General features: G+C 44.4%; 1 protein-coding gene across 1 annotated transcript; it reads left to right on the forward strand.

The window, feature by feature from the left end:
- Positions 1–6,614: 6,614 nt before the first annotated feature.
- Positions 6,615–8,159, forward strand: LOC126615877 (uncharacterized). The gene is made up of 2 exons (XM_050283804.1): positions 6,615–7,310; positions 7,412–8,159. Exon 1 carries the CDS (start codon positions 6,647–6,649, stop codon positions 7,304–7,306), a length of 660 nt encoding a protein of 219 aa, XP_050139761.1. The 5' UTR covers positions 6,615–6,646; the 3' UTR covers positions 7,307–7,310; positions 7,412–8,159.
- Positions 8,160–14,116: the final 5,957 nt, after the last annotated feature.

A 14,116-nucleotide genomic window follows, 5' to 3' on the forward strand; every position in this document is an offset into this window, starting at 1 on the left:
TTAAAAAAAAAAAACCCATACTATATCAACCAACATCAAAATTTCATCCAAATTTGACCTTATCATGCCTCATTCCAACAATTTCCATCATGATGTATTTATCTAACGCTCCCTATGAATGCCCATTTTGAGCTTTTCTAGCAATAGGAGTATTCCAAGTAATTTCTTAACAACTAAACACAACTATCAACGTTCCAAATTCCAAATTCAAACAACATATTACACTTATATCTCAATTTCAAATTCTAGCAAAAATAAAATTACACAAAACAATTATGCAAGCAACATCAATTGACCATACTTTCCTGGAAGCCTAAAAAAATTGACTCTCACAAAAAATTATTCAACCCCAGTCACAATCACAATCACAATAATTTAACTCAAACACCTCCTGGGCACTTTCCAAATCACCCTTTTGCACATACCCATTAATCAATTGAATTCACAATCAACAAATGACTACATTTTCATTCCTTTGGTAATGAATTTCTTTCTCATTGGTCATTAATTCACAATTATACCATAACAAAATCAAATTCAAGTGGAGAAATCGAAAACTATAAGCTTAAAAATGAGAAGCTCTCACCAATTTTCGGCAACGGCGGCGATCTTGGCGAGCTCGTACTAGTTCAGAGATGACGGGGAAGGAGGATTTAGCTGCGGTGGATTCGGAAGGGCTAAGATTGCTCCGTGAATGCTCAAGAGTCATGGGCTGAGATTGCGGTGGAGGATTGTGCAACTGGTGTGTGGTGCTCGAAGGCCACAACCATGGTGCTTTTGCTAAGAGAGAGAGAGAGTGAATTGAATGAAGAAGAAAGGAATGGAGTTAGTGGATTGATTTTTAGTTTTTGTTTGAGGTCTGGGTTTAGGCTTTGGGGTGGGATGGTGAAGGCCCAAGGGAGTGGGCGAAGGTGCGAAGGTGCTAAGGAGAAGGGAGAGGGCAAAGGGGTGAACGCGAAGGAAGACGACGAGGGATCAGCGGCGGGGGAAAGAACGGGACTAACAGTCTGCTAAAAATCGAGGGGCCTTGCTAAGAACGTTTACCAAAGCATTCAGTCGGGGTGAGTCCCCGTTAGTCTTGTTGATGCACAAAACCGAAGGTCTTGGAACAACGTAAATTCAACCGTGAATCTGCAAGAGATGTAAATAACACAAGATGTATCGTGGTTCACCCCAAGGTTTGGGCTACGTCCACACTGATTATGTATTTATTTGAGGGAGAGAGTGCTCTGAGAGGGAGAGCTTTGAGAGGGGGTGAGAGGGCCTTGGAATTGGACTCCCCTAATTGTGAGGGTGAGAGGTCCTTTTATAGAATAAAGACTCCTCACTTATTACATATTTGCATATTCATTTATCACATAATTACATTTGAGTCCCCCGAGTATTTATACGAGGTCTAAACAGGAGGCCCTAAATATGGTATAAAAAGTAGTCCCCCAAGTCTTCAGTCAAGAGAGTCTTTTGGCTGGAGACTTGAAATTCAGTCCATGTGTGGGCCGAAGTAACTAGATGTTGTCTTGAACTTGATGCTCGATATGAGGCAGTGCTCAATCAGAAATGATGCTCAACTAGAAGTAGCATATGCTGCAAGGCTGCTTGGCTCGTGACTTATGTTGCCTTGGTTGGCTCGGCTTGTGGCGTCAAAGGTGAGGGAGTCCCTTTTATAGAATAAGGGCTCGCTCCTCAATACATAATTGATGGGCTAGAGTTGATGCTCGCGGCTAGGCGATTGCTCAGTAGGCGGCGATGCTATCTAATGGTGGTAAGGGAGTCCCTTTTATAGAATAAGGGCTCGCTCCTCAATACATAAGTGATGGGTTATGAGTGATGCTCGCGGCGAGGCGGTTACTCAACTGGCGGCGATGCTCTCTAATGATGGTAAGGGAGTCCCTTTTATAGAATAAGGGCTCGTTCCTCAATACATAAGTGATGGGTTAGGAGTGATGCTCGCGACGAGGCGGTTGCTTAGCTGGCGGCGTTGCTCTCTAATGAAGGTAAGGGAGTCCCTTTTATAAAATAAGGGCTCGCTTCTCAGTACATAAGTGATGGGCTATGAGTGATGCTCGCGGCGTGGCAATTGCTCAGCTAGCGGCGTTGCTCTCTAATGAAGGTGAGGGAGTCCCTTTTATAAAATGAAGGTGAGGGAGTCCCTTTTATAAAATAAGGGCTCGCTCCTCAGTACATAAATAATGGGCTAAGTCCCCCAAGTATTTTTCATGAAGCCCAGTTGAGGCCCAATATATGGTACATAATGTAGTCCCCTAAGTCTTCGGTCAATATAGTCTGTTGGCTGGAGACTTCAAATTGAATCCATGTATGGGCCGAAGTGACGATTGTTCGGAGGCGGTATTTGTATACCCTGCACTAAAGCTTTGTAGGTGAAGCTTTGCAAGTGAAGCTTTGAAGCTAGAGTTCTATAAATGAAGCTTTCGAAGCTGGAGCTTTTGTAAATGAAGCTTTTAAAGCTGATTGACATGAGTGATGCTCATGAATGTTTATGTTGATTGACATGAGTGATGCCCATGGATGTTTTCATGAGTGATGCTCATGAATGTTAACATAAGTGATGCTCATGAATGTTGACATGAATGATGGTCATGAGTGTTTATGTATAATTGTCATGAGTGATGCTCATGAATGTTTATGTATGAATGACATGAGTAATGCTTATGTATAATTTGGAGTACTGGGCGTACTTTTAATCACTTGGTTGGTGGCATGAAGGAGATTACGGGTTGTACATTTCATCACCTGGTTGGTGGCATGAATGGCTAGTTGCCAAATGATATTAGAGTACGGGTTGTACATTTCATCACCTGGTGGTGGCATGAATGGCTAGTTGCCAAATGATATTGTAGTACGAGTTGTACATTTCATCACCTGGTTGGTGGTAATAGCGGCAGGTTGCTGAATAATTTTGGAGTACTGGGCGTACTTTTGGTCACCTAGTTGGTGATAATAGAGGAAGGTTGCCGAATAATTTTTTAGTACTGGCGTACTTTTGGTCACCTGATTGGTGCTATTTTGGGCTTATGGGCCTTCGCCCTCCACAACATGCCAGCCCATTTATTTTGGGTTTGGTGTTTTTTTTTTTGTTGGTATTATTACCCTTTGATGGGGTTTATACAGATGTCTCCGAGAAATAAGAAAAATAAATTACATCATACATCTGTCAAAAAAGTAAATCACATCATTCTGGTGGGGTGTTTATTCCTCACTTTTGCTTTCTCTTTTCTTTCTGTTTTTTGCTTTGGATATGTCGCTTGATGACATGATTAAGGGCAACAGGGGTAATCGTGACAGAAATAGAAACCATCGTGGTAGGGGCTCTCGTGGCCTCGGTGGAGCACGTGGCTCCTTTAATGCTGAAGGGATGGCCTGGTTGCTTTCGGCCTGGTTACTTTTCTTTTGCTTTTGTTTTTCCCCATCTTTGTTTTTCTTTCTGATTTGCTTTTCTGCTTTGACGTGGCCGCTCTTTATCCTTCTCCGGGTCCCTGTCACCCTCGTGGTCACTCTTGTCTCTACCACGTTCTGAATGGCACTCCCTCACCCACCCAAATATCGGGAAGAGAGCTTGAAGACCGAGAACCAACATCTTCCTCTTTGTTTGGTCTTTGAAAGCACGCAAGGGGTAAGATTTAAAAACCAAAATGTCGAGGCACCTTCTCAGCAACAGGCTTTGCTGCAGGTTCCAAAGGAGCGGGTTCATCGGAGTCTCCTTGTAGAACTTGTTCGACGATCTCTTTTTCGATGTCCTTGTATGGGAATTCTGACTCGAGGTGATTGTCTTTGATGCAATGAATCTCTGCGCTCAGATCACCTATTTGGTTGTCTTCCACCTCATTTAGCCATTTTGTGCAGTAAGACTGCCTTGCACCTTCCACATATTCTTTTAAGAGTGCTACCGAAGGGAACCTGGCAGATAATTTGAAGCCGCAAATCAATCTAACAGCTTCAATCAGTTGCTTCCTTTCAATAAGATATTGAACAAAATCAGGGATCATATCTGCAAAACCAATTTATAAAGTGCAAAAATCCCAAAATCTCTTAAAAACCAACTCATTTGTAGAGCCCTGCAAAACCAACTCATCTGTAAAGCCCTGCAAATTCCTTGTATATGTGGTTGCACTCGGTTGAAGATCCAAAGGAGATGAAGCTGCGACATTTATAAGTTATGGCACTCTTCCTCGCGATTTTGAAGCCTTCGACCTCCTCCTCCAGTGTGGGCCGGCTCTTGGCCGAGGATTGCCTGCACTTCGCAGCCAACACCGCCATGCTTCGGCGGCGGATCACGGCAGGGTCCGATTCTGGGGTCCAAGACTTCGGCGAAGTCGCCGCGCTTCATGATCGGCATGGCCTAGTCCACCAACGATGGCGGACTGTAGTTTGCGTCAATGGTGTTTCTTCCACTCAAAATCTCTAACAGGAGTGTTGGATCTTGATGGGCTTTTCAGCGGTGGCGGTGGTTTTGAACAATGAAGTTTGGGCGACGGAGATGGCTAAGTCAGCTCGGCAAGAAAGGTACCCCCCCTAAGAGGAAAATTGAGATCTCAACTCTGCGTGTTTTCAGAACTCGGGTTCAGAGCCGCTATGGGAGGAACCAAAAGGTCTTTTTCTTTTGAATTGTAGAGAGGAAATTCAGATGGATTTATGTTTTTGTTGTTGTTAGGCATATGAAAATGGAGAACCGTGGGGTTTTTTTGGGAAAGCTTTGGATTTTTGTAAATTCATGGCGGAGGTGAAAAAATGAAAGAGAACCGATATAGCTTTTTGTGTCGTTTCCCACAGACGACGCCAAATGTTGATGCACAAAACCGGAGGTCTTGGAATAACGTAAATCCGACCATGAATCTGCAAGAGATGTAAATAACACAAGATGTATCGTGTTTCACCCCAAGGTTTGGGCTATGTCAACTCTGATTATGTATTTATTTGAGGGAGATAGAGCTCTGAGAGGGAGAGCTTTAAGAGGGGGTGAAAGGGCCTTGGAATTGGCCTCCCCTAATTGTGAGGGTGAGAGGTCCTTTTATAGAATAAGGACTCCTCACTTATTACATATTTGCCCCTTCCTTTATCACATAATTACATTTGAGTCCCCTGAGTATTTATACGAAGTCTAAATACGAGGCCCTAAATATGGTATAAACAAGCCTCATTAAAACTAGTCCAGTGTGGCAACAAGCACCAGATTGGACAAACACTTAATCTAGTCTAGTCCAATGATCCTTAAAAAGGTCAAACAGACACACTCCGTGCGAATTGATCTCTAAACTTATCAAAAAGAACAATTTCGACGTATCTATATAAAGGTACCACATGTAACGCATGTTACTACCTTATCAAAGAGAACATCAACTTCCTATTCAACTATTTATCTTTGAATTCATATTCTACTCTACCAACATGTAAAATACTTCTGTGAATGGGAGCTGTTATTTGCTCTCCAAAAATGTAATCATGCATTCCTCCAAATTGTTCTCTTATATTTTTACATAGGAGTGCCATATGACTTTTTCAGAAATGCCGATAACAGTTCTATTCTCGTACTTTGCAAAGCAAAAAACAAATAACAATGACAATATTATGGGGATCATCAAAACAAACCATCAAATAATCAGCCAAAACAAAATCTAAGAATCGAGTTTAGGATATGTTTGTACCAATACTTGACCAATCCCGAAACTACCGAGCACCGGCCAACGCTATACTGTCAAGGACCCAGAAGAGTTCCCCTCCGACCAGGAGGCCAATCACTACTCGACACGTGTCAAGATTAGAAGCCAATCAGAGCGCAGCACGTGTCGACATCAAGAACCAATCATAACATGACACATGTCAATGTGACAAAGCTACAAGTTTTTCTATAAATAGGGGTCATTCCCCCACAATATTGCCTAATGCCATTTGTGTTAAATCATTCACAAGAACTCACTAAATTGAGAGCTTGATCCTTTGTACTTGTGTAAGCCCTTCACTACTAATAAGAACTCCTCTACTCCGTGGACGTAGCCAATCTGGGTGAACCACGTACATCCTGTGTTTGTTTCTCTGTCTCTATTCATTTACGTACTTATCCTCACTAGTGACCGAAGCAACCAAGCGAAGGTCATAAAACCTGACACTTTCTGTTGTACCAAAGTCTTCGCTGATTTTGTGCATCAACATTTGGCGCCGTCTGTGGGAAACGACACTTATTCCTACTCTCTTCAGCTGTGTCAAGCTGGTTTCTATCATTCGTACACTTTCTTTTGATCAGGCATCCCTCTCCAACATGGGAAGCGAAGGAAGCCACAGCACACAGAATGACACCCCCCTTGCACATAGTGCGAAACAACGAAAGAAGGAAGGAAAACGAGTTCTTCTTCAAGCTAAAGTCGATGAGTTGGAAGCTCAGAACAACAAGATAGCAATGAGGAATGAGGTCCTCCAGGAGCAATATGAGAAGCTCTTCGAGACACTCCACGAAGCTAGGCAAGCTCAGACACGCGAGCTTGTTGCCCCCGTGGAAGTCAACCATCAACTGGGTGCCCTCCAACATGGAGGGTCACATGCATTCGACATAGATATCCCTGATAGGGAATAGATTACCCCTCGACTTGATAATCAACATGAGGCTTCTCTTAACCCAGTTGCTTCGACCCGAACCATGAGAAGTGGAGGGAGACACCTCTTTGCTGAAGGGGCAGAAGGATCGAAAGCCGTCTTTCGCGATTGTCGGGATTTCCTGAAGCAACGTCGAGAGAATTCCATCCATATAAGCTCAAAGATCAATGACCCAAGGATTTCTGAGAGACTCGGTCCCCTGCCACGGCCCGAGCCGGCCACCAATTTGGGGAAGGGGCAACAAGTCCTAGAGAGACATGAGGGTACAGGGGACTCAGAGGTGTTCCGACAGACATACCCTGGAAGCCAGTACAACGAGTCCAGGGAAAAATCACATGCCCTTGATCAAACCTTCCTAATTCCAAGAGGAGATGGAGATTTACGAAAGAAAGCTCCAGTGGCACATAACTCCGCTCAGGACCCCCTTGTCCTACAACTTCTTGAGGAAGTAAACAAGTTGAAGGCTGAACGTCAGGCTGAAATACCTGACTGGAACCAACCCAGGCCTGGCCCTCTTACAAGGAGGATCCTCAACACCCCCTTCAAGCAAAGACAAAGCAAAAGCTTGGCTTGCAACTTTATACTGGAAAAGAGGACCCGATTGAGCACCTTAACCTCTTTGAGTCCACCATGGCATACCGGATGCACACCGACGAAGAGCGATGTCTTCTCTTCCCCTCCACCCTCTCTGGCGGAGCTCTAAATTGGTATTGTCGTCTTACACCTGAGACGGTAGACTCATTTGAGGAATTGAGGAAACTATTTGTTTCCCAACACATTTTCCAAACCGATCGCTTGCACTCTGCAGATGACCTGTACACTATCCGCCAGAAGCCAGACGAGTCATTACGTATGTATGCTGGCCGCTTCAGCCATGAATACTCCCGGTGTGCCGAGGCAGACGACAAGACTGCCCTCAAAGCCTTCACGGCAGGCCTACGTGATTGTTTCTTTAAATACATGATCAATGCCAATACTTGGAAGACTTACTCTGAGGTGATGGCGCAGGCTTATAACCATGCCTCCGCCGAGGCAAAGACATATCAGGAGAAACCCCCTACAACCATCCTTTATCAACAAGTGGGAGGTGGAAGCCAGACTCACCTAAATGAGAAGACCTCGACTTTCCAAACAGCAGTGGCACCTCCCCATGCCTTGCATAATGCTTCGCCGAATCAACAGACATATCAATTTCAAGGCAAGAGGAAGGATTTCCATCCTCACCACTCTCATTTCAGTAAAAAGAGTAAGGGACACTATCCCGATAACCAAGGGTATCGCCACAATAACGCTCGCCCCCAGGCAGTCAATGCAGTGGGTCAAACCCGCGTCAAGATACCCCCTACCCCAAGGTATGAGACATACACGCCCTTGAATGCCACATGCGCGGCCATTTACCCCAGCATAGCTCACCTGATACCAAAGCCAAAGCCGAGGCACCCAGATTACGCGCCCCCGAATAACGCGGGCATGTTTTGTTGCTACCATGAGCATAACGGCCATGATAGCGAGAAATGTATCATCCTCCGTGATCGTATTGAAGCTTTGGCACGAGAAGGAAAAATTGATCAATTCCTCCTTCACCCTCAAAGGGATAACCGTAACCAACGCCAGGTGAATGTCATATATTCCATAAGCGGCGGCACACCCATATCTGAATCTTCCAATAGGGCCATGAAAAACAGTGAACGAATTCTGAGGCCTGGTCACCAAGTGTTTCACGTGGAAGACATCAGGGGAGGGAAGTATCAAAAGCCTAACTGGGATCCGATATGTTTCTACCCTGAGGAAGAAAGAGGCATCATCTACCCTCATAACGACCCATTGATCGTGGAGGCTCACATAGCCAACTTTGATGTTCGACGAATCCTCGTAGACACAGGGGCTTCGGTCAATATCATGTTTGCCGAAGCTTTCAGGGCACTCAGTGTAGCTGAACACTTGCTCGATCGCTCGATTTCTCCTCTGATAAGCTTCTCCGGTGATATCGTGCAACCCTTAGGGAGCATACATTTACCCTTTACTATTGGTACAGGCCCTTACACGGCTACCATTACCACTAACTTCCTAGTGGTTGACTGCCCAACGGCATACAATGTCATCTTTGGGCGCACAGGCATCAATGATCTCAAGGCTATGGTATCCACGCATATGCTGTTGATGAAATTTCCAACCCCCCATGGCAACGGCTACATCAGAGGAGATCAGCTTAGTGCACGATCATGTTACAACACTTCAGTTAAGCAACAACACTTGCCCGGACCCAAGGAAACCCTGTCTGTACATGACCAAGTCACAAAGACCAGCCTAGATGAAGCGAACTTGGATCTTCCTGATAGCAACAATCAACCCGATGATCCTCGAGATGACTCTTTCACCCAGCAAGCCCAACCTGCTGAAGAGTTGGAGAAGGTACCTATCTCAAGAGATTATCCAGATCGCATGGTGAAGATTGGCACCACATTGTCACCACCCCTTCGGTTAGCATTGATATCTTTTTTGAAAGAGAACACTGAAGTCTTCGCCTGGTCATACGAGGACATGCCAGGCATCTCTCCCGATGTCATCTGTCATCGTTTGAGTATTGACCCCAAGATCAAGCCGGTGAGACAGAAGCGAAGATCTTATGACGCTGAACGATACGAGGCAATGAAAGCAGAAGTTGAAAAACTCAAAGGCATAGGCTTTGTCCGCGAAGTCAATTACCCGACATGGGTAGCAAATGTGGTCCTTGTTAAGAAAAATCCGACCAAATAAAGTCTTTTGCTTCAAAAGGTCTTGTGGAGAATGTGTGTTGACTACACCGACCTAAACAAAGGGTGTCCGAAAGATAGCTTCCCTCTTCCTCTTATTGACAGACTTATAGACTCTACAGCCGGGTGTGAACTCCTGAGCTTCATGGATGCTTACTCAGGATACAACCAAATCCTCATGAACCCTTCGGATCAAGAACACACAACCTTCACTACCGACAGAGGACTATACTGCTATAAAGTCATGCCTTTCGGCCTAAAGAATGCAGGAGCGACTTATCAGAGACTAGTCAACTCAATGTTCGCCGAGCAGATTGGGAAAAGCATGGAAGTTTACGTTGATGATATGTTAGTCAAGAGCAAACATGCTGACCAACACATCACCAACCTATCTGAAACTTTCACTATTTTGAAGAGGTACCGAATGAGGTTAAACCCCAACAAATGTGCCTTCGGCGTAGGCTCTGGCAAATTCTTAGGTTTCATGATTAGCCAACGAGGCATTGAAGCTAATCCCGAGAAGATCAAAGCAATCCTCGACATGAAGGAACCGGTAACTTCAAAGGACATCCAGAGCCTTACTGGCAAGGTGGCAGCCTTAACCAGGTTCATTTCTAAGGCCACAAACAAATGTGCTCCCTTTTTTAAAGCACTTAAGGGAAGTAGGAAGTACATTACATTGACTGATGAATGTGCCGAGGCATTCAAAAACCTCAAGGAGTACATGAGTAAAGCCCCTCTACTCTCCAAGCCCGAGGTAGGAGACATTCTCATTATCTACCTATCGGTATCAGCTTCAGCCGTAAGTTCCGTTCTCATTCGAAAGGATGGGAATATTGAGCGACCTGTCTACTACGCTAGCAAAGCCTTACAAGATGCGGAGACACGGTACTCTAACATTGAGAAATTGGCTCTGGCATTGGTCATGTCTGCTCGAAAACTCCGCCCTTACTTCCAAGCGCACTCCATCATCGTGCTTACCAATTATCCTCTTAGACAGATACTCCAAAGTCCTGACACTTCAGGGCGAATGATCAAATGGGCAATAGCGTTGGGTGAGTTTGACATCTCCTACCAACCAAAGCCAGCTGAGAAGGGCCAAGCAGTGGCAGACTTCATTGCCGACTTCACATATCCGGTTGACATTGCTTCTACACCTGAAGCAGTGGCTTCATTACCCCCGAAAGCTCAGAAGATAGAACCAACAACCCCAGCATGGAGTCTGTATGTTGATGGCTCATCCAACCAACAGGGCTGTGGAGCGGGACTAGTCTTGACTACACCCGACAAAGTAGCAATGGAGTATGCTCTTCGTTTCAAATTCAAGGCATCAAATAATGAGGCCGAGTATGAAGCCCTTCTAGCAGGATTACGTTTGGCCAAACACCTCGGGGTTAAACAAATTGATATTTTCAGTGACTCCCAATTGGTGGTCAACCAGGTTACCAACAACTTTGATGCTAAGGACAGCTCCATGGCAGCATATCTTGCGCAAACACAACTTTTGCTCAAGCACTTCCACTACCAGATCACCCAAGTTCTCCGAGCGGCAAACAGTCATGCAGACGCCCTGGCTCGCCTCGCCTCGGCTGTGGAAGACAAGATTGGAAGAAAAATTCATGTCGAACTGTTGGCAACACCAAGCACCATGGCCGCAGAAGTATGCAACTTACAACAGGGGGATAGTTGGATCACCCCGATCTATAATTTCCTTGCTCATGGCACCCTCCCAAATGATAAAGTCCAGGCTAAGCAAATTCGATACAAGTCTACCCGCTACCTGATCATCAATGATCAACTCTATAAGCGAGGTTTTAGCCTGCCATCCTTAAGGTGTCTTACGCCTGCCGAGGCGGAAATCGTCCTTCGGGAAATACATGAGGGAGTCTGTGGAGATCATGCTGGATCTCGGTCCCTAGCACACAAGACTTTTCGCCAAGGATATTACTGACCAACACTCCACCAGGATGCCATCAAAGTATCCCGCTCATGTGACAAATGTCAACGATATGCAACTATTCCTCATTCCCCTCCAGAGCCTCTTACTCCTATGATCAGCCCTTGGCCCTTCGCCCAGTGGGGACTTGATTTGATCGGCCCAATGCCGGCAGGGAAGGGCAAAGTCTGTTACGCAGTCGTTGCAGTGGACTACTTCACAAAGTGGGCCGAAGTAGAACCCTTGGTAACCATTACTGAGGCAAAGATAGAAGACTTCGTGTGGAAGAACATCCTTTGTAGATTCGGCATTCCCAATGCGATAGTCACTGACAATGGGCGACAGTTTGACAACAAGAGGTTCAGGTTGTTCTGCTCTAAGTTCAACATCAACTTATGCTTTGCCTCTCCAGCTCATCCCCAGTCTAATGGACAAGTTGAGGCCATCAACAAAATAATCAAGCGCACTTTGAAAACCAGCTTGGACAAAGCTAAAGGCTGTTGGCCAGAATTTGTACCCCAAGTTCTTTGGTCATATCGCACTTCATATCGGACTTCAACAGGAGAAACTCCATTCTCACTTGCCTTTGGCACAGAGGCGGTTGTCCCTGTTGAGCTCGAGCAAGCAACATTCCGAGTCCAGAACTACATTCAAAGTGAAAATGACAAACAACTCACCCTCAACTTGGATTTAGTCGAGGAACACAGAAACCAAGCTCACTTGAGGAATGTCGCCTACAAGCAGCGCATCTCCAACTATTATGACTTTAGGGTCAAGCCTCGTTCTTTCAAAATAGGAGACTGGGTCTTAAAGAAAAGATTACTCTGCGACAGAGTCCCGAGTGAAGGCACACTTAGTCCAAACTGGGATGGACCGTATGAAGTCATTGGCATCAGTCGCCCTGGCTCTTACATACTTAGAAGCTCCGATGGCAAGACCCTTGGCCATCCATGGAACGCTGATCACTTGAAGTACTACTACAAATAGACTCACGATGTACAAGTGTTGAGCTATAGCCGTTCGGCATCCTATATAATGAAGGCCATTTGGCAATGAATTCAATAAAGAGGTAATTTAGCCAACTCAGCCCTCACTCTTTTACATTCATAGCAAGCGATGCCGGAACCCTTCTCAATCAGAAAGCAATCCGTCTTCCACAGTCACTACAAAACAAGCAAATGAAGACCGTGTCAAGCGCCATAAAAAAAAATAATAAAAAAAAAAATAAAAAAACAGCTTCATCCAAAAAGCTTCACCCGAAAAGCTTCACCTCCAAAGCTTCACCCACAAAGCTTCACCCAAAAAGCTTCACCCGAAAAGCTTCACCTCCAAAGCTTCACCCACAAAGCTTCACCTAAAAAGCTTCACCCACAAAGCTTCACCCAAAAAAAAAAACTTCACCCGAAAAGCTTCACTTAAAAAAGCTTCACCTACAAAGCTTCACCTAAAAAAGCTTCACCTAGAAAGCTCCATCTACATACTTTCACCATCAAAGCTTCACCATCAAAGCTTCACCTAGAAAGCTTCATCTACAAAGCTTCATCTACAAAGCTTCACCATCAAAGCTTCACCTAGAAAGCTTCAACACCAAAGCTTCACCTACAAAGCTTCAACACAAAACCTTGCTCCAAATAAACAAATTTTGTTCACAAAACCCAAGATGCCCTTGAACTTGTACAAAAACACTTGGGTAAACATAAACATTTTTTGTTTTACACCCACAAGGGCCCAAAATTTTCCTTCTTCTTTATTCACTTATATCTGTTCCCAAACATATTATAATAGATCCAACACCAAGCCAAAGTCCCAAGTTTCATAATGGACAAAGGTACAAGCAATTCATCAATAATGAAGGTGCTACAAAAATTGGAATCTGCCCCAAAATAGAAATCCAACCCAAGAGACTTTTTCTCTCTCTCCCTCTTCCGCCTCCTTTCATCTATCAAATTTCTGCAACCTCTGCTCTTATCCAATGGAGCTGAATTTTAGACACCCTATAGTTCTTGAGCATATGAACAACTTTCAAGAAGGAACCATTTCTGTTTGAGCGACGGAAATTACAGTGTTGAAGCTCCAAACATGATAGTCGGCTTCTTGCAGATTTCGAAGCTGTTATGATGTTTCGAAGATCTGGAAATATTTAACCGTTAGTTCATCCTGAATTTTTGATATGTTATGAAAGAGTCGATGAGGAACAGCTTCAATGCAGAAAGCATACCGATCTGAACAAGAGAAAATGGAGTTTCGAAGCTCACAACAAATCTGACGGGTTGACAGAAAAATAATAACCAGTCATTCATCATACCTGGATTTCTGGAGTTATACTGCTCCGAGGGATCCCAAATTTGGATATGTTGTAGTTCACAAGCTGAGGAACAACTTCAATGAAGAAAGCATGCTGATCTGAGCAAGAGAACATAGAGTTTCAAAGCTCACAACAAATCTGACGGGTTGACAGACAAATGATAAACAGTCACTCATCATACCTGGATTTCTGGAGTTATACTGCTCCGAGGGACCTCAAATTTGGATATGTTGTAGTTCACAAGTTAAGGAACAACTTCGATGAAGAAAGTATGTTGATCTGAACAAGAGAAAATGGAGTTTCGAAGCTCACAACAAGTCTGACGGATTAACATAACATTGATGAACAGTTACTCATCATACTTGAATTTCTGAAGTTGTACTACTCCGATGGATCTCAAATTTGGATATGTTGTAGTTCACAAGATAAGGAAAAACTTTCATGAAGACGACTTTGCAATCTGAGCTATAGAGAAAGGTGTTATCTTGCATCCACTCAGGCTGATTAGTGGAAACGAAA

This window comes from Malus sylvestris, chromosome 3 (assembly GCF_916048215.2).
Source record: "Malus sylvestris chromosome 3, drMalSylv7.2, whole genome shotgun sequence".
Lineage (NCBI taxonomy): Eukaryota > Viridiplantae > Streptophyta > Magnoliopsida > Rosales > Rosaceae > Malus > Malus sylvestris.

Bases quoted from the DNA above. Each gene is read 5' to 3' on its own strand.
- LOC126615877 (XM_050283804.1), top strand. From the start codon at position 6,647: ATGAGAAGTGGAGGGAGACACCTCTTTGCTGAAGGGGCAGAAGGATCG.